The following is a 20,162-nucleotide window of genomic DNA, read 5'->3' as shown; positions in this document are numbered from 1 at the left end:
CCCAGTTCGCACCCCCCCCCCCCCCCCCAAGTGCTAATTTAAAAACCCCCACCCACCCTGTGTTTGTGTTTTTTTTTTCATATTATAAATAATCGGTCCGTATTGGGTCTAAGACCTCCTTTACCTGCACATTTAATTATTTGAGGATAGACAGAAATGCTGGAGAAACTCAGCGGGTGAGACAGCATCTATGGAGCGAAGGAAATAGGCAACGTTTCCGGTCGAAACCCTTCTTCAGACATTATTTGAATTATTTGAGGATATTTTTTAAAAAGATCTATAAATATATATGTACATAAATATAAAATATTATACAAAAGCGAATGTGTGTGTGTGTGTTGTGTTTGAATCTAATCCTTGTTCGAATAGACCGTCATTGCTGCCGTTGCTTTATCCTTTGGCGAATTCTCTATCAAAAGTTGCTTGGCTAACAGTAGAGCAGCGGGTAGAGCTGCTGCCTCACAGCGGCAGAGGCCTGGCTTCGATCCTGACCTTGGGTGCTGCCTAAACTGAGTTTGCACGTTCTCCCAGTGACCGCATGGATTTTCTCCGGGTGCTGGGTGCTCTGGTTTCGTCCCAGAGGTGTGTAGGTTTGCAGGTTAATTGGCCCTCTGTAAATTACCCCTAGTGTGCAGGGAGTGGATGAGAAAGTGGGATAACATAGAACTGGTGTGAGCGTGTGATCAATGGTTGGCGTTAACCTGATGGGCAATATAGTACAGAAACACGCCCTTTGGCCCCACAGTCTATGCTGAACGATACTAGACTTGCCCCATCTGCCGACATTTATCCCATATCCCTCTAAACCTTTCCTATCCATGTACCTGTCCAATTGTCTTTTAAATGCTGTTATGGCGCCTGTTTCAACTACCTCCTCTAGTAGCTCGTTCCATGTTTGTAAGAAAACCATTTCACTGCGCGTTTGCACTTCGCACGTGTGATAATAAAAGCCCCATTGAACATTTTTGCAACATCAAATACAGGAAAAGGTGGGATTTGCAGGAAAAAATACCGATTTGTGCACAGTGAGCTGTTCGCATTGGGATTTCTTTTAAGTGAGAGAACACAGGAATGCCAAGGGAAACGGCGATTTCCTATTGCGTCGATGCATTGCTTCATACTCACAGAAGCAGTGATCCCACCAGTAACGGGCTGGAGCCCTGATCAAAGGCAGGGGGTGGGTCGGCAGTGAGCCAGAACAGGCGGCAGCTTCTACCGTGGAGCCCATTTATACGTTCAGCGGCTGATGGCATTTCGGACGGGCCGGCTGCTAGCCTCCTGCTCTCTAAACTCTGCCAGCAAAAGGGTGAAGGCTTTGCTTTGATCGTTTGATCTTGCAGTCGAACCTGATCAAGCGTGCTGGTTTAGGGTGGAGTCCTTCTCACCGAGACCACTAATGAAACAGCTTCCTGCTTCACTCTCTTTACAAGTGAGAGAGGTTGCTCTGTTTAACGTCCCTACCCTTGGAGACCTGAACAAAATGCTGGAGCAGTTCAGTGGGTCAGGCAGCATCCGTGGAGAGAATGGACAGACTGTTTCACGTAGAGTGCTCATTGAAAAGATATTTCCTTATCCGACAGCTCGTTCCATACACCCACCACCCTCTGTGTGAAAGTGCTGTCCCTTTTGGGTTCCCGATAAATCGTTCCCCTCTCACCATTCCCATCCTAGTGTGTAGGGAGTGGATAAGAAAGTGGGATAACATAGAACGATGGTACACGGAAATGCTGGAGAAACTCAGCGGGTGCAACAGCATCTATGGAGCGAAGGAAATAGAACGATGTTGGGGAAGTCCAGGACAAGGGGTCACAGTTTAAGGATAAAGGGGAAATCCTTTAGGACAGAGATGAGAAAAACATTTTTCACACAGAGAGTGGTGAGTCTCTGGAACTCTCTGCCACAGAAGGTAGTTGAGGCCAGTTCATTGGCTATATTTAAGAGGAAGTTAGATGTGGCCCTTGTGGCTAAAGGGATCAGGGGGTATGGAGAGAAGGCAGGTACAGGATACTGAGTTGGATGATCAGCCATGATCATATTGAATGGTGGTGCAGGCTCGAAGGGCCGAATGGCCTACTCCTGCACCTATTTTCTATGTTTCTAACTGGTGTACTCCTGCTCCACCTATTTTCTATGTTTCTAACTGGTGTGAACCTCAGTCTCAATTGCTCCAAGGAATAAAATCCTAGCCTGCCCAACCTCTCCCTGTGGCTCAGGCCCTCAAGCCCCAGTAACATTCTTACAAATCTTTCCAGCTTAGTGGCAACCTTCCTGTAGCACGGTGAGCTCAATTATTCAGTAAATGTGTCCATCTGCAGATATACATGTGGTGACACATACCCACTCCACAGAGATCACCACAAACAACTTCCGTTTGGAGATTCTTCCCTGGTTTTGTTTATGGAATCTTATTGTCTAGTCTGCACTTTATTCCCCACGTTTCCCGAGGACTTTTCATTGTCTGAATGAGATCATTTCTGGACAGCTGCTAGTATTATTTCACTCCTATAAACTTCACTTAAACCTCAATGATCCAATGGTTGTTAATTGTCACGTAGACATTGCACAGTGACATTGTTTCTGCATAGCTCATACATGCACAGGTCACCATATTTTGGCACTGTTTACAAAAGTAAGAATCCAAAGTCCGGTCCACTTGCTAGATGTACTGGAGTGGCCCGCGATCCAGGTAAGCCCCAGGGCCTTCTCCGTCGCCCTTGACCGGCCCGGCCCACCAACTGATGTCCCTCTCCTCGCCCGGCCACCTCTGTGTCCCCTTGTCTCCTTTTCATCTCTAGACGTTGTTACTTACTCCACCCATCTGCAGTAAAGGACAGTTGGACACGCACAAGGATAGGAAAGGATTGGAGGGATATGGGACAAATGTGGGCAGGTGGGACGAGTGCAGATGAGGCATCTTGGTTGGTATGGGCAAGTTGGGCTGAGGGGCCTGTTTCCACGCTGTATGACTAACCAGGCCTTCACTATTCGGTAAGTTTCATAACATTACAACTCCAGCGTTTATCATTATTTCCTCCCATCCCCCTCCTTGTATCCACCGATCACGTGCTATGCTTTGTCCCATCCCCCACCTCTCTTTCCCAACTTTCTCCCTCCTACTCAGTGTCTGAAGAACGGTCCCTCCCGACCCGCTGAGTTTCTTCAGAACTTTGTGTTTTGCACCAGATTACAGCATCAGCAGTTCCTTGTGTCTCCAAAAGCTGTGATTCTTATTCCAGCTGTTAAGCTGGAAAACATATGCTCTGAATTCAACCCCTTCTTTTCTTAGAACTCTTGGCAAAAAACAAAAAAAGAGTAGGCTGGTTTCTCTGAGATCATCTCTGAGACAACACATCTTGCTGTGCACGTGAACCAATATCAGCAGGTCTTTTTAAAATGCACGTGCTAATTGAGAGAATGTATCTTTAGAGACACAGCTACAGCGCGGGAAATATGCCCTGGCTTCGGCCCACCGAGTCCACACTGACCAGTGATCACCCCATACAGTACCACTATCCTGCACACTGGGGACGATTTGGGTTTTTTCGTTGACCAAAGTCAATTAAACTACAGAAGTACACAAAAAAGCTGGAGAAACTCAGCGGGTGCAGCAGCATCTATGGAGCGAAGGAAATAGGCAACGTTTCGGCCCGAAACGTTGCCTATTTCCATCGCTCCATAGATGCTGCTGCACCCGCTGAGTTTCTCCAACTTTTTTGTGTACCTTCGATTTTTCCAGCATCTGCAGTTCCTTCTTAAACAATTAAACTACAAACTTGCATGTCTTCGGAGTAGGGCAGGAAATCGGAGCACCCGGAGAAAACCCACGCGGTCACAGGGAGAACGCATATAAAAAACTCTGTACAGGCAGCACCTGTCTTCAAGATTGAACCTGGGTCTCTGGTGCTGTGAGGCGGCATATCTACCGCTGCGCCACCGTGCCGCCCTCATTCATGATCACTTAAATATTTAAAGACTTAAAATATGTAAAGATTAAAAGGAGTAACCATGTCTTTTATTAACCCCTTCATTCTTTTAATTCCATTCAGATAGAGAGAACACAGAACAGTATTGCCCAGGAACAGGCCTGTCAGGTCACTGTCTGTGCCGTATGCAATGCAAGACCAACTCTTATCTGCCTGCAAATATTCCTTCATTTCAATTATAAGGTAGTGAAGCTATTAGAGTCATACTGCATGCATGGAATAGGCCCTTCGGCCTAACTTGTCCATGTTGTCCCAGATAGAGCCAGAGTGTCATACAGAACGGAGACGGGCCCTTACCCAAGCCAACCAAGATTCCCACCTGCCTGAGTTTCGACCATATCCCTCTAAACCTTTCCTTTCCACATGCCAGTCCAAGTGTCTTTGAAGTGTTGTTGCAGTACCTTCCTCAACTACTTCCTCTGGCAGCTTGTTCCATGTGCCCACCACCCTCTGTGGGGAAAAGTTGCCCCTTTGTTTCCTATCAAATCTTTCTCCTCTCACCTTAAAATGTTACATCTGCAGGTAGTAAAGATGGAACAGGGAGCAAGTGTGTGGCTTTACAACACCAAGCACAGATTCTATTACAACAGACTTATCTACGACATTCACATCCCGATAAATATTTATTTTAAAAGTCTAGAGAGAGGAAGAAGTGGCGGTTTGGACATAGTATGCAATATAAGGTGTTGACGGATCTCGACGTTGCAAGGGGCTCCCAGCAGGCTTGTTAAGGAGGTGCGGAGCAGATTTGCAGTTGTTTTTCTAGGTCAGTGATTACTTACTAACAAAGATCCGATTGTCTTGGCCAGAGCACTGCAGAGTGCTGAGGCTCCTGCACCCTGCTTCCGATATTCCTTGTAGTCATAGTCATACAACACAGATACAGGCCCTTCAGCCCAACACGTCCATGCAGACCAAGATGCCCCATCTACACTAGTCCCATTTGCCTGCATTGGTCCATATCCCTCTAAACCTTTCCTATCCATGTACCTTTGAGACTTTAGAGATTCAGTGTGGAAACAGGCCCTTCGGCCCAATGAGTCCGTGCCGACCAGCGATCCCCGTACACCAGCACAGTCCTACACACAGGGGACAATTTACAATGTTTACCAGAGCCAATTAACCTACAAACCTGTATGTCTTTGGAAATTGGGAGGAAACTGGAGTACCTGGAGGAAACCCACGCGGTCACAGAGAGAACGTACCAGCTCCATACAGTACCCGTAGTCTGGATCGAGAATGGGTCTCTGCCATTTTAAGGCAGCAACTCTATCACTGTGCCAAGTGCCTCAACTCAAAGTCCAGGACCACGTGCGGGCGCCGTCCCTCACTGTCAGAGCGCATGTACGATGATGCTGGTGATCATGGGCCTATCCCAGCAGCCTAGTCCTGGTCAAAGATCTTATGGCGGCTCCACTATGAGATCTTTGGTCCTGGTCTTCGAAGGAGGAGGTGTGGAGATCTCATGCTTCTTCCTGTGGTTCGTCCTTGCTTCGAGAGGGGTACTGAAGGTATAGGTGGCTTGCTAGCAGCTCAGCTTCAGGCTGTGTGTGTATGTGTGCGTGTGTGTGTGTGTGTGTGTGTGTGTGCGCATGTACTCGTGTGTGTATGTATGCCATGCAGCCCCTCATTGTCTGTGGGCATTAATAGGTTCTGGCTTGCCCCGGGCACTAAGTCTTAGCCTCGGGTAGAGACGCTGGCTGTCTAGTGCTTCTTTTCACGGCAGTCCAGTCTTGACCACACGGTGACACTGGTGCTCAATCCTGTCCCAGTGGCTCAGTCTTCCTCACACCTGCAACAGGGGAACATCTAGATGGGAGGTAGCCTACTTTATCTTCTTTCCTCGTTGGCTTCTTATTCTTCTTCATAAGGTCATAAGTTATAGGAGCAGAATTGGGCCATTTGGCCCATCAAGCCTGATCTGCCATTCAGTCATGGCTGGTCTACCATTCCCTCTCAACTCCATTCTCTTGCCTTTGCCCCGTAACTCCTGACGCCCTTACTCCTCTTCTCTTCTCTTCTCTTCTCTTCCTTCCACTTTTTCTTCCGCTTCTTCTCTCTTACCATCTACTTTTCCCTGCCTGTCTGTCTGTCTGTCTCTCTCTTGGTCGGAAGCCATGGTTTTAGAGAGCAGGCTGAGTGGCCAGCCAATGATGCTGGGGATTGTCAGCCAGTTACAGGGGTCAGAGTGACCTCCAAGGGAGGGGGCGCTGTCACACCTGTCTTTGCCTGGCTGATCTCAGTGAGATGCTTCCATGAGGGGAAGCCCAAGAGTGACTACAATCTACACCCCCTCATCATGAGGATTGGTGGGGCACCAACATATGAGCTGCTTGCACTTCCATCCTGCCTTTCACAATCTCAGGGCATCCCAGAGCTCTTTACAGTCAATTAAATGTTTCTGAAGTTGTAGCCTCCAATTAGTGGACGATCGAGCTCTCTCAATGTGATATTGACCAGTTAATCTGTTTAGAGTGATATTGATTGACGTAAGAATATTGACCAGAGCACTGGGAAGAACGTCTCTGCTCTACTGGAAGTAGTCTTATGGGATCAAATGAATCAAGCTCTTGAACACTGTACACCAACAATCAATACCTCAGACACTATGATCTTGTATGGACTGTGTCTATGGTTGCACATTGGACTTTGGTTTTGCACTATTATGGTTACCTGGTATCACCATTATTCATGTATTGTATTATTGATTATTATCTATTTATGTGTGTGATATGGCATGGGTGATGTGTCAGTAAAGTTTTTAATATAGTTTATTTTTGCTGTATGTACCATGTTACAGTGAAAAGTATTTGTGTGCTATCCAGTCAAAGAAAATAGCCGAATATAGACACAAAGCGCTGGAGTAACTCAGCGGGTCAGGCAGCATCTCTGGAGGAAAAAGGATGGGTGACATTTCGGGTGGGGATCCTTCTTCAGGATGAAAGTAGGGGGCGGAGGAGGGGTGGGGGGTGAAGCGCTGGAGACGAGAAAAGTCCAGGACCAATCAAGGACGGCCACAAACGAACTCAGGCGCAGGGGGACCATGAACGACACATAATACTCCAAATGCGGCTTAACCAAAATGCCCGGCAGGTGTCTAGTAGTCTATGCCTCTCATAACTTTCGATACTTCTATCAGGTTTTCCTGCATCTTCCGGCAGTCCAGAGAAAACAATCCAAGTCTGTCCAACCTCTCCCTGTAGCGAATGCACTCTAATCCAGATATCATTCTGGCAGAGATGCTGCCTGTCCCGCTGAAGTACTCCAGCTTTTTTGTGTCTATCATTCTGGTAAACCTCCTCTGCACCCTCTCCAAAGCCTCCATATTCTTCCTGTAAGTTCTCCCCAGAACTGCGCGCAATACTCCAAAGTAATCGCAAGCGGTTGAATGTATAAACTCCACACAGACAGCATCCGAGGTCAGGATCGAACTCGGGTCTCTGGTGCTGTGGGGGCTCTACCAGCTGCGCCACAATGCCGCCCACTTAAAGGTGGAAGGAATTACGTTTGAAGAGCATTATTTACACAAGAGCATAAGCTGGAATGCATGTGGTTTAGAGAAACGTTATTTTATTAAAAAATGTAAGATTTGCAAAGTTAATGACCCTTACTGTAGCGCAGCCCATCTCAGATTAAAACCCCTATAAAATCCAGCATCACATCGAGCACACCAGGTAACAATGGCCTGGTAGCAAGGGTCAGCAGTTTTACTGACCTCTCACCTCCAGCCACAGGTCATGGTGTGATGAAGCTTCCTTTGGAGATCTTTGTAAACTTTGACACCCAGGGCACAGTCTGTTAACTTCTCCCTCACCGTGTGGAGATTTCGGGCAGACGCCTGAGAGAAGCCCCTGTTCGGGGTGAACAGCTGAGCAGACGCAGGATAGCGGGAAGAACCTTCTCACTGAACTTGTTCTGGGAACTCAAGTTACAACAAATTGAAAAGCATCGCTTTATTTACTGTTTCAACAGCTGTCTTTCCTTCTAAGGGCAAAAAGTTTACAGCCTTTTCATTTAAAAAATTAAAAAAAAAACACATTCACACACACCCCTCAAACATTTGTCCAGATTTTGAGCTCCTGGCTGGTGTTCCATCAAAGCTGTCGGTGGCAATGTCATTTGCAATATCATTTGCTTCAGAGCCTAATAAATTAGTATCACGTTTAAATGTTCCATTTATTTTAAACAAATATTGCAAATCTGGCCAAATTATGCAGCGCGGCAAATTGTCTCTCTCATGTAAAAGGAAACAAAGATAGATGTAAATGAAAGTCAGACAGATCTTTGATGAAGAGATTGGAATTCTAGTTGCCACGCGGGCCGATTGAAGCCAGATCAAATAGACGTGAGCGGGGCAAGGGAGACTGGAGATAGGCGGCATTCGGAAAGGGCATGTTTGCTTTGACTTGTATTCTGATGCTACCGAGCAACCCAGACTTCTGCAATCTGCAGCTGTAAATTTTATCTTGCAGACCAGTGACTGCATTGAGTTTAAGGGCTTGACTGGCATTCCGTAAAGACTAAAAACACACACGGCATCTCTCTTTCCACTCACATTCCCGACTGAAAATGATTGGATGTGTCTAGACACAGACCCTAGGTCCTCAGTTTGTGGTAACTTTCAATGAATCGCAGAAGAAAAATGCTTCTGTTCAAAAAATTTCCAACTTAAACTGGACTTATTCAGTCACAGTACAAGAAAGTGGCTTTGAGTGCGTGGGTGAGAAGTTCAACGTATTATAACCAGCGGGATCTGTTCCCAGTTATTTCAATGCATAAGGGTTTACCTTCAACAGAACGAAACAACCTGGGTGCACAGTGCAGCCCAGAGCAACGAGAGTGGAGAAACGCAGGTGAAACCAGTCGGAAAAAGCTTGACTTCCCCTGATATTCACTTACATTCCCATTACGTGCTGTTGCAATTCTAGGCATTAACCACAAGTTCCAGGCCTTGATTGAGTTGCGAGCATTCCAAAAAAATCAAATCCCTTCACCTTCCTCCTTTCACTGCTCAGTATTTTTATATCACTTGATATTTTCAGGAAGTTATTGCGAGACGGAGAGACAGAAAATGACAGGGAGCCCATATCTCATTCCTGTACAATGACGATGTGATGACATTTTAACTCGGCTACTAATGAGCTTAAAGTAAACATGCCATTAACAAATAGGCAGATCTGGAGCGTTCGTTGGAATATGCGATGACAGCACAAGGGGTCAAGTGCAAATCACTGCTCTATAACCAAGGAATGAGCTGCTGTAATTGCCAACAGTAGCTGAGCCACTTCACTTCTTCCATCACCTCGAACACTGAAATAAAACATCATCCCGTGGATTGGAATGATATTTTGCAGCGATGATTCCAAAGACAGATTTTCTAGACATATTTTGGGCCACAGGCAACTAGACAAACTGGCCTTGTGCTTTTAACTGAAACCTTAGACTACCAATGAAAGCCTGCTGAAGAATGGTGGCACTGGGAATACTCGACGGTAATCACCTTCCGCACAAAATCACATCTGACAGAAAACCAAAGGAAAACTGCAGATGCTGGAAAATCTGGGAAAAAAACAGAAAATGCTGGAAATGCAGAGAGTGGTTACATTTCTGGTCAAAGACTTTAGATTTTAGAGATATAGCGTGGAAACAGGCCCTTTGGCCTGCCGAGTCCATGCCGACCAGCGATCACCCCGTACGCTAGCACTATCCTGTACACTAGGGACAATTTACAATTTACAGAAGACAATTAACCTACAAACCTACAAGGCTTGGATAGAGTGGATGTGGAGAGGACATTTCCACTAATGGGAGAGTCTAGTGGGATAGCCTCAGAATTAAAGGGCGTTCTTTTAGGAAGGAGATGAGGAGGAATTTCTTCAGCCAGATAACCATATAACAATTACAGCACGGAAACAGGCCATCTCGGCCCTTCTAGTCCATGCCGAACACTTATTCTAACCTAGTCCCATCCACCTGCACTCAGACCATAGCCCTCCATTCCTTTCCCGTCCATATACCTATCCAATTTATTTTTAAATGATAAATTAGAACCTGCCTCCACCACTTCCACTGGAAGCTCATTCCAAGCAGCTACCACTCTCTGAGTAAAGAAGTTCCCCCTCATGTTATCCCTAAACCTTTGTCCTTTAATTCGCAAATCAATGGTGGTGAATCTGCGCAATTCTTTGCCGCAGAAGACTGTGGAGGCCATCAATGGATATTTTTAAGGCAGAGATAAATCAACTTTTGATTAGTAGGGGTGTCAGGGGTTTAGGGGAGAAGGCAGGAGAGTAGGATTAGGAGGGAGAGATAGATCAGCCATGATTAAATGGGCCTAATTCTGCTCCTATCACTTATGATGACCTTACAAACCTGTAATGTGGGAGGAAACCGGAGCACCCGGAGAAAACCCACGCGGTCACAGGGAGAGCGTACAAATTTGTGGAGAACGTACAGACAGCACTTTGGTCAGGGTCGAGCCTGGGTAAAACACGTAAATACACACACACACGCCCGCAAGCACCCACACACATCGAAGAAGATTTAGACACAGGGAACTGCAGATACTGGTTTACTTAAAAAAAAACGCAAAGTGCTGGAGTATCTCAGGTTGGGTGAAAAGAAACGGAGGAAATATTCGGAGCACCGACGTACACACGCATCCCCTTGTCAACACACCACAGAGGCAGTAAGGCAGCGAAACAGTGCAAGTGTTGCAGGATTATTGCGAGTAGGCAGTTGTCGCTTCCATCCAGAAACAGACTGTGTGATCCAAGCTTCCAAAAAACCGCTCCTTAAATAATTCCAGTTAATTGATTTAAAAATCTGTGTTCTGTGTAATTACTGTTTCGGGTACTCAGGAAACAAATGAAGCCTGCAGTTAGCTGGAATCCAACTTTTAAACACCCGCAGTTGCCACTGCATAAATTACGGGGAAAATAATAGCTTTGGATTAAAGTGGATCTTTATCACCCAGCAGTTCAGCGACTGATATTGCATTGTGAACACATTTGGTATACAACTTGCAGAGAGTTCCCTGGACGGGTCTGTGCGTACAAATCGAGGTGTGCCGCGCACAGTTTCCATCCCATCCGGCACTTTAACCCGCAGCCAAAGGTATGCCGAGGGGTTTGTTTTCATCTGGTGGAACAGGCTCCCCACCTGTGTCTGCGGCTGGCCTTTGGTGGGGGTCTCCTCGTGTTTCCGGGCTATTTGCCTTCCCAGGCCGCCTCCACTTGCTGTGCGGCCAGTAGCTTCTGCTCTGCAAGGGGAGAGAAGGAAATGGATTTCACTCGCGTGACACTGAACCGTGCAGTCGGTCAGCCCCCGTTCTCTTTGAGAGGGAGGCCCCAGCTCTCTCCCTGCTCCTCTCCATTCCAAGCATTTAGCCCAACCCTTCCTGAAGGCTGGCCTCGGCGGAGTCTGCAGGGGCTGAGAATGTGGAGCAAAAATCTGTTGGCCAGGCAGCATCTGTGGAGACAGAAGGGCAGTAGTGTCTTTCTGCTGACTGGATAGCATGCAACAAAGGCTTTTCACTGTACCTCGGCAAGAAAACATTAACCTGAACTGAACGGATTCTTGACATTTTGGACCCTGCATCGGACAGAGATGTGGAGGCGCAGAGTTTGGATTCTTGTGTAAAACACAAATGCTGGAGGAACTCAGTGGGTCAGTCAGCGTCTGTGGAGGGAATAGACAGATGATGTTTCGGGTTGGGGAGACCAATTTTCAGTTTGAAGAAGGGTCCCGACCTGAAATGTCGCCAATGGAATGGCAGGGAAAGGGCACGGTGTATTGGAGTAACTCAGTAGATTATGCAGCATCTCTGGGGAACATGGATAGGTGTGTTCGCCATATCTAAGGTGCCAGCTCGTTGGGTGTAGTGCTGGAGGTGGGGGTTGATGGGATGCAATGGGGGACCCGGTCCGCTATAACCCAAAATCTGCTATTTAGAGTGTGGGAAAGAACTGCAGTTGCTGGTTTAAATCGGTAGACACAAAATCAGAGGGACAGGAGAAATGGGTGACGTTTCGGGTGGAGACTCTTCTTCAGACTGAAATGTTACCCATTGCAACTTCGACCCGAAACGTCACCCATTCCTCCTCTCCAGAGATGCTCCCTGTCTCGCTGAGTTACTCCAACATTTTGTACCCACTATATAAAGGTCCATTATTGCGAGGGTTTACTGTAGATGGTAACTGAATACGGTGCATGCACACAGCAAGTTCATGTCAGTGGTTCTGGATATTCTCTACAAAGTGATGGCATCTCTCTGTCACAATCAATAAAACCCCAGGCAAATTACTCGTAGGTCAAGATTGTGAAAGCTCTCTTGGGATAGGTGGTGCTTAAGTGCTGGATTAGAGATAAAAGCTGAACAGATAGGCCCTTGATGTTGGGGAGAGATGCAGCGAGGGATGGGCTTTGACAGCACACGTGACTCCATCAGAAAAAGCCATTGGAATAAGCACTGGAAAGAAGATATTGAGAAAGATGGAAAAGATGAAAAGGTCAACCTATGAAAAGGAAGCATATGAAACTGAATATGCAAAGCACAAAGTGATGGAGGAACTCAGCGGGTCAGGGAGCATCTGAAGGCAACATTTACAGGGACTGTCGCAATGTATAAGAAACATTTAGACAGGTACATGGATGGGATAGGTTTATAAGGATATGGGCCAAAAGCAGGCAGTTGGGACTAGTGTAGATGGGACGTGTTGGTCGGCATGGGCAAATCGGGCCGAAGGGCCTTTTCAACCCTGTATGATTCTATAAACACTATCTGTGAAGGGAACGGACAGATGACATTTTGGGACAGGACCCTTCCTCAGACTGATGAAGAAGCATGGACACATAAGGAATAACTCAGCAGGTCAGGCAGCATCTGTGGACGGAATGGCGAAGGGTCCCGTCTTGAAACATCACCTGTCCATTCCCTCCACAGATGGAGCCTGACCCGCTGAGTTCTTTGCGACTTCAAGGGGAATGCAGTGTTGTTCCATCAGTCAGTAAATATTCTTTTTAATCTCTTTTGTGTTTGACTGATTCGTATTCCACACCATATATGCTGAGGTGAACAAGAGAGACTACCTGCAGCCCATTCTGCAGCTTCAGAATCATCATCCCACTATTGCGTGGATCTTTTACACCTGACGGTTCTGACTTTTTAAATAATGATTGGCCTTCTCTTCCTGAGACAATTATGTGACGCCAACACTTCAATTTATCGACACAACAGTTCTGGAGTAACGCAGCGGGTCAGGCAGCATCTCTGGGGAAAAGGAATAGGTAACGTTTCGGGTCGAGTCCCTTCTTCAGACCGAGAGTCAGGGGAGAAAAGATTCACAACCTCGAGGAGATTTTGCAGTGGCGAAGACAAAATGTGTAGGAAGGAACTGCACATTTTGCGTCCATTTTTGGTGCAAACCAGCATCTGTAGTTCCTTCCTACCCACTTCCATTTATATCTAGGCAGCTTCAGCATTGTAAAATAACCATAGGGAGTCATCAGGAAGAAATATTAGGGTAGGTGACCAAAGATTTGGTTAAAGGGATATGCTTTGGGATGGAGACACATTCAGAGAAGGAATCCCAAAGTTTAAAGTTGCAGTTGGCACTGGACCAGGAGGGTTAAGGGATTAGTTTATCGTTGTCCCATGAGTCGAGGTACAGTGAAAAGCTTTGCTTTGAATGCTATAGAATCAGATCAAGTAATAGTTTTAGTATTTTTAAGATGCAGCGTGGAAACAGGCCCTTCGACCCACACCAACCAGTGATCACTTGTTCACACTAGTTCTATCCTGCACAATAGGGCCAATTTACAGAAGCCAATTACCCCACAAACCTGCACGTCTTTGGGGTGTGGGAGGAAACCGGGGCACCCACGTGGTCACAGGGAGAATGTACAAACTTTGCACAGACAGCACCCATGGTCAGCATCGAACCTGGGACTCTGGCGCTGTGAGGCAGTGGCTCTACACGCCGTGCCACTGTGCCACCTCTTCCTCCAGCACTTGGTGTTTTGCTCAGGATTCCGGCATCTGCATTTCCTTGTGTCTCGTTGGGAAAGCGCCAGTGCTTCTGTGAGAACAGGGCAATGTGCTGCTACTGATACGTGCAATGAATATTAGAACAGGCCACTGAATCTCATGATAGGAAAGGATATAAGGTCAGGGATAAACAAGCAAGTTCAGGACTCAAGGAATGGTCTGGTCCAGAATGTTTCATGGAACCACTGAATATTTCCTGCATGATTTCACTCTGCAAATATCAAGACTCTCTGAGCTGGGCAGTCAACAGCAGACTGAGGGCAGGTGTTCGAGTCTTTCCCCTCCCAGTCAAACATGCCGGTTTTGTGGCCAGGCGCATACTCTGAATGCAAGCCAGCTGGCTCAGATAAGATCAGCCATCACAAACACAGTGATATTCATGTGAAGGATCCCGCGGGCTTAGAAGCTCTGCCAACACGGTCAGGACTGCAGCCAATCTGCCCAGTAGGGATAGTTGTCAAATAACTCAACTCAGCCCAGTCCAACCTATCCAGCCACCCCACCCCCTTGGCTCGGTACATGGATAGGAACGGTTTAGAGGGATATGGGCCAAACACAGCAGGTGAACTAGTGTAGATGGAGCATCTTAGTTGCCATGGGCATGTTAGGCCATAGGGCCGTAGGGTATTCCATGTCGTATGTTCATGTTTTAAAAGTTGTAATTGTATCTGCTTTGAAAATGCTTCTGCATGTTTAGTATGATTTAGAATCATACACCATGGAAACAGGCCCTTTGGTTGAACTCGCTAGTCCCATCTGCTCATGTTTGGCCCATTTCCCTCTAAACATTTCCTATCCATTTACCTATCCAAATATCTTTGATATGTGGCTATAGTACCTGCCTCAACTACCTCCTCTGGCAGCTCCTTCCATATACTTCTTCCTCTGGCAGGTCAATCCCTACACTCACCACCCTCTGGATTGTAAAGTTGTCTCGCTGGGTCCTGGGGTCAACATGACAATAGACTAAACTAAACACATTATATATTCCGAGAATTGCATATTTTCAATTACTTATTTTCCTATCAATCCCATAGAAGGTGAGATGACATGAGGGACTTGGTAACCTTACACTATCATCATGAGTGCCTGCCTCTGCCTCTGTGAACGAGCCATCTCCACCCCATCTGCTGCTCATTTTGCTACCAAAGATGTCCTTCATATTGGTAATTGGTTTGTATTGGTATTGGGTTATTATTGTCACATGTATTGGGCGGCTAGGTGGAGCAGAGGTAGAGTTGCTGCTTTACAGTGCCAGAGACCCGGGGGGTTCAATCCTAACTAAAGGTACTGTCTATACGGAGTTTGTATGTTCTCCCTGTGACCACATGGGATTTCAATGGGCGTTTTGGTTTCCTCCCGCACTGCAAAGAATGCAGGTTTGTCGGTTATGTAGAAACAAAGAACTGCAGATGCTGGTTTATACCACAGATAGACAAAAAGTGCCAGAGTAATTTAGTGGGTCAGGCAGCATCTCTGGAGAAAAAAATAAGGTGATGTTTTCCTAGATTTGTAGGTTAATTGGCTTCTGCAAATTGTCCCTAGTGTGCAGGATATTACTAGTGTTTACATGTCAACGCGGACTCGGTAGTCCTATGCGGTGGTTTCTATGCTGTACGCTTTATTTAAAGTCTGGTTTATTTAAACTTTAGGTAGACAAAAAAGTGCTGGAGAAACTCAGCAGGTGCAGCAGCATCTATGGAGCGAAGGAAATAGGCAACGTTTCGGGCCGAAACCCTTCCTCAGATAACGTTACTCAGTGAACAACTTTATTTGCTTGCTATTCTCCACATGAATAGACAACGTTTCGGGTCAGGAACCTTCTTCAGGAATGGCTTATTGCTGCTCCCAATGGACTAGGGAACTGATCCCAAAATATCCCTGAAGTTTTGTAATAAAAACACAATTCAGTGCCCTGGATTCCAATCAAAGGTTCTTGTGCTTTATTCAAATTGGCAAATGAAAAGTTGGATTGTGTGTGATTCATGCACTGACATGGAACAGGCTCTGCTCTGCTCTGCGCGATAAACCAAGGTTGAAAGAAAAATTGCAAACCCAGGAAATACATTATCTCAGCGTAGGAAAAATAAAGGAAAACATGTCATTGAAAATATACAATTGAGTAATTTGCTCTCGTCATAAACAATGTGTTTAGTTTAATTTATTGTCATGTTGACCCCAGGTACAGTGAAAGGCTTTTGTTGCGGGCTCACCTGTGAGTGGAAAGACTACACATGATTACAATCGAGCTGCCCACAGTGTAACCATATAACCATATAACAATTACAGCACGGAAACAGGCCATCTCGACCCTTCTAGTCCGTGCCGAACACGTAATCTCCCCTAGTCCCATATACCTGCGCTCAGACCATAACCCTCCATTCCCTTCCCATCCATATAACTATCCAATTTATTTTTAAATGATAAAAACGAACCTGCCTCCACCACCTTCACTGGAAGCTCATTCCACACAGCTACCACTCTCTGAGTAAAGAAGCTCCCCCTCATGTTACCCCTAAACTTCAGTCCCTTAATTCTCAAGTCATGTCCCCTTGTTTGAATCTTCCCTACTCTCAGTGGGAAAAGCTTTTCCATGTCAACTCTGTCTATCCCTCTCATCATTTAAAAAACCTCTATCAAGTCCCCCCTTAACCTTCTGCACTCCAAAGAATAAAGCCCTAACTTGTTCAACCTTTCTCTGTAACTTAGTTGCTGAAACCCAGGCAACATTCTAGTAAAAAGGTGTACAGATATGCCTGCATGTGTCCGTATCCCTCCATTTCCTGCATATCCATGTGCCAATCCAACAGCATCTTAAACATCACTATCGTATTTGCCCCCACCTCCACCCCTGGCAGTGCGTTCCATTCTATGTGGGAAAAAAAACTTGCCCCGCACATCTCCTTTAAACTTTGCCCCTCTCACCTTAAAGCTATGTCCTCACCACCATCAAAGACAATTTGGATGGGCAAGAGATGGAGAACAAAGGACCAACTATTGGCTATTGTCTATTTCCCTGTTCTTCCAATGGGCATTAAATAGTACTCCAATTTTGTAATTCCTTTCTTTTGCAATGTAGGATGTAGAACAGGACTGCACAAGAACAGGCCCAAAAAACATGCATTTCGTTGTCTCTGTACTGTACACTGACAATGACAATTAAAATTGAATCTGAATCTGAAAAAGCTGGAGTAACCCAGCGGGACAGACAGCATCACTGAAGAGAAGGAATGGGTGACGTTTTGGGTCGAGACCCCCTTCACTCTCCAGAAATCCTGCTTGTCCCGCTGAGTTACTCCAGCTTTTTGTGTCTATCTTCCATGTAAACCAGAAACCTGCTGTTCCTTCTAACACAAGAACAGGCCCTTTGGCTCATAATGTTTGTGCTGAACATAATGCCAACTACCTCTTAGCTAATCTGTACATAATCCATCTCCTTCCATATCCATGTGCCTATCCAGAATTCTCTTAAATGCCATTATCATCTCCGCCTCCATCACCACCCTTGGCAGCGCGTTCCAGGTACCCACCACCCGCTGTACAGAAAAACTTGCCCCGCACAACTCCCTTAAACTTTACCCCTCTGACCTTAAAACTATGTCCTCTAATTCAAGGAAGCTGAAACACCATTGCTACACCTTTCATGCTTCAACTAGCTCAGCACCATTTTGTCAAAGGCAATTGGGAATCGGCAAGGAATGGAAGACCAAAGAACATTTCCCTGTTCGTCAGATGGTCGTGAAATATTACTCCAGTCCCGTAATTCCTTTCTTATGCAATTTTGAGACTATTTCGAGAATGCATGGCAATTGACTTGAAAGCATAAAGTTGCGCATCTAATCTTCGAGCAGCTGGTACCCGTCAAATGTCACACTGCATCAATGTTCAAATGGGATTCACATTCCTCCACGATGCCATTAACTCTCATTTCATTCCACAAATTAGCATGCTTTACCACCAATTAACTGTTTCTGAAGGCTCATCGCTGTTGCAAAGTAGGAAATGGATCACGACCAGATAGTCTAATTTGGATTAAGGGGTACGTGCAATGTAACTTTGAAAGGAACACGAGGGAACTGGATCAAAAAATCAACCCGTTGCAATTAACTCAATGCCAAGGTTGAGATTTAAAAGGCAGGAGATTCTAGAGAAAGAGTTTATGTCCATGAGCTCTAAGATTTAGACCATTTGGTCTATCGTCTACTCTGCCTTTCAATCGTGGCTGATCTATCTTTCTCTCTCAACCGCATTCTCCTGCCTTCTCCCCAGAGAGTGGTGAATCTCTGGAACTCTCTGCCACAGAGGGTAGTTGAGGCCAGTTCATTGCTATATTTAAGAGGGAGTTAGATGTGGCCCTTGTGGCTAAGGGGATCAGAGGGTATGGAGAGAAGGCAGGTACGGGATACTGAGTTGGATGATCAGCCATGATCATATTGAATGGCGGTGCAGGCTCGAAGGGCCGAATGGCCTACTCCTGCACCTAATTTCTATGTTTCTGTGTTTCTATAACCCCAGACACCCTTACTAATCAAGAATCTGTCAATCTCCGTTTTAAAAACATCCACTGACTTGGCCTTCACCATCGTCTGAATTCAAGTAATGTTTTTTTTAAGAACTTATTTAATCTGCCCATAATTTCATGGAAAGGATTTTGAAGAGAATATGAGGACAAAACAGTGGAGAGATTTATGGAAAAGACAACTCAACGTTTCACTTTGCTTCAGTCTGCACCGTCCTCAGACTGTAACTGCACCGTCATTTTATTAATATAGAACATAAAACAGTACAGCGCAGTAACAGGTCTTTCAGCAACCGTCTCTTAACTGCCACTATTATATCAGCTTCCACTACCACCTCCAGCTGCACATTCCAGACACCCACCACCCAAAACACTTGCCTTGTAAATCACTTTTAAACTGTACCCCTCTCATCTGAAAGTTATGCCCTCTAGTTTTGGACATTTCCATCCTGGGAAAAAGGTTCTGACTGTCTACCTTACCTATGCCTCTCATAATTTATCAGGTTTACCCTCTACTTCCCTTGTTCCAGAGAAAACAATTCAAGTCCGTCCAACCTGCTCAATGTCCCCAATTCTAGGAATCATTCAGGTAAACCGCCTTTGCACCATCTCCAAAGCCCCCACATCCTTCTACCAATGGAATGACCAGAACTGCAAGCAATACACCACATGCAGCCTAACCAAAGCCTTATAAAGCTGCGTCATGACTTCCTGACTCTTATACTCAATGCCCCAACCTATGAAGGCAAGCATACCCTGTGCCTTCGTTACCACTCCATCTACTTGTGTTGCCACTTTCACGGAGCTATGGAGTTGGGAAATCTTGTTGATTTGTGTTCCATCACTGAAAAATCGATCCAGCTCCCTCTCCTAGATGGTATGGAACAAGCTTGTCATCAACATTAGTCATTGATTAGCAACTATGAATAAAAGTAAACATATTGCAAATCTTTGGGCCAGGCACATGTTTGGCCAGAAATAACACACACCAAAAGCATACTTTGCTGAGAGACCTAAAGGTTTCCAACTTAATTGCCTCCGGTTGGAACTTTGGCAGTATATTCAGCATATTCAGCAAGATCACCAAAAAGATGAAATGCTGGAAGAACAGTGGGCTAGTCAGTTACATTGAGTGGAGAATCCACAAACACTTGTGTATGTGTCTGACCAACAGGGAACTGAGAGCAGGCGTAAAAGGGCCTTTTGTCAGGTTGGTAATGCATGTGGCCAAATTTGTCAATGATAGGAAAGCAAGTCGTGAAGAGACAGTAGGAGAGACTCTTGATTAGTAAGGGTGTCATGGTATATGGGGAGAAGGCAGAAGAATGGGGTTGAGAGGGAAAGATATATCAGGCATGACTGAATGGCAGAGTAAACTCGATGGGCTGAATTGCCTACTTCTGCTCATATGACTTATGAACATATGAACTTTCATGGCCCAGAGTCCATGGCAGATCGTTGCTGAGGTACGGTTGGTTGTTGGTGATAAATATAGATATAGATGTGGGAGGCAGCCCAGAGAACAAAGAGGGACTTGGTGTGGGGCGGCTACCAAGAACTAAGAAGGACCTGCCGTTGGTTGGGTCGCTGAGAGAACAAAGAGAAATCCAGT

The 20,162-nt window shown here is 45.8% G+C and overlaps 1 protein-coding gene across 1 annotated transcript in view; it reads right to left on the bottom strand.

Annotated features, from left to right (window-relative positions):
- Window positions 1-10,541: 10,541 nt before the first annotated feature.
- r3hcc1l (R3H domain and coiled-coil containing 1-like) overlaps window positions 10,542-20,162 on the bottom strand; it is a 208,004-nt gene continuing 198,383 nt past the window's right edge. The window contains exon 7 of the mRNA XM_055647095.1: window positions 10,542-11,244. Coding sequence (XP_055503070.1) covers window positions 11,192-11,244 — 53 coding nt within the window. The 3' untranslated portion in view covers window positions 10,542-11,191. The remainder of the gene's footprint in view (window positions 11,245-20,162) is intronic.

Source organism: Leucoraja erinacea, chromosome 15, assembly GCF_028641065.1.
Source record: "Leucoraja erinacea ecotype New England chromosome 15, Leri_hhj_1, whole genome shotgun sequence".
NCBI lineage: Eukaryota > Metazoa > Chordata > Chondrichthyes > Rajiformes > Rajidae > Leucoraja > Leucoraja erinaceus.
This window is presented reverse-complemented; position numbering and strand designations above follow the sequence as displayed.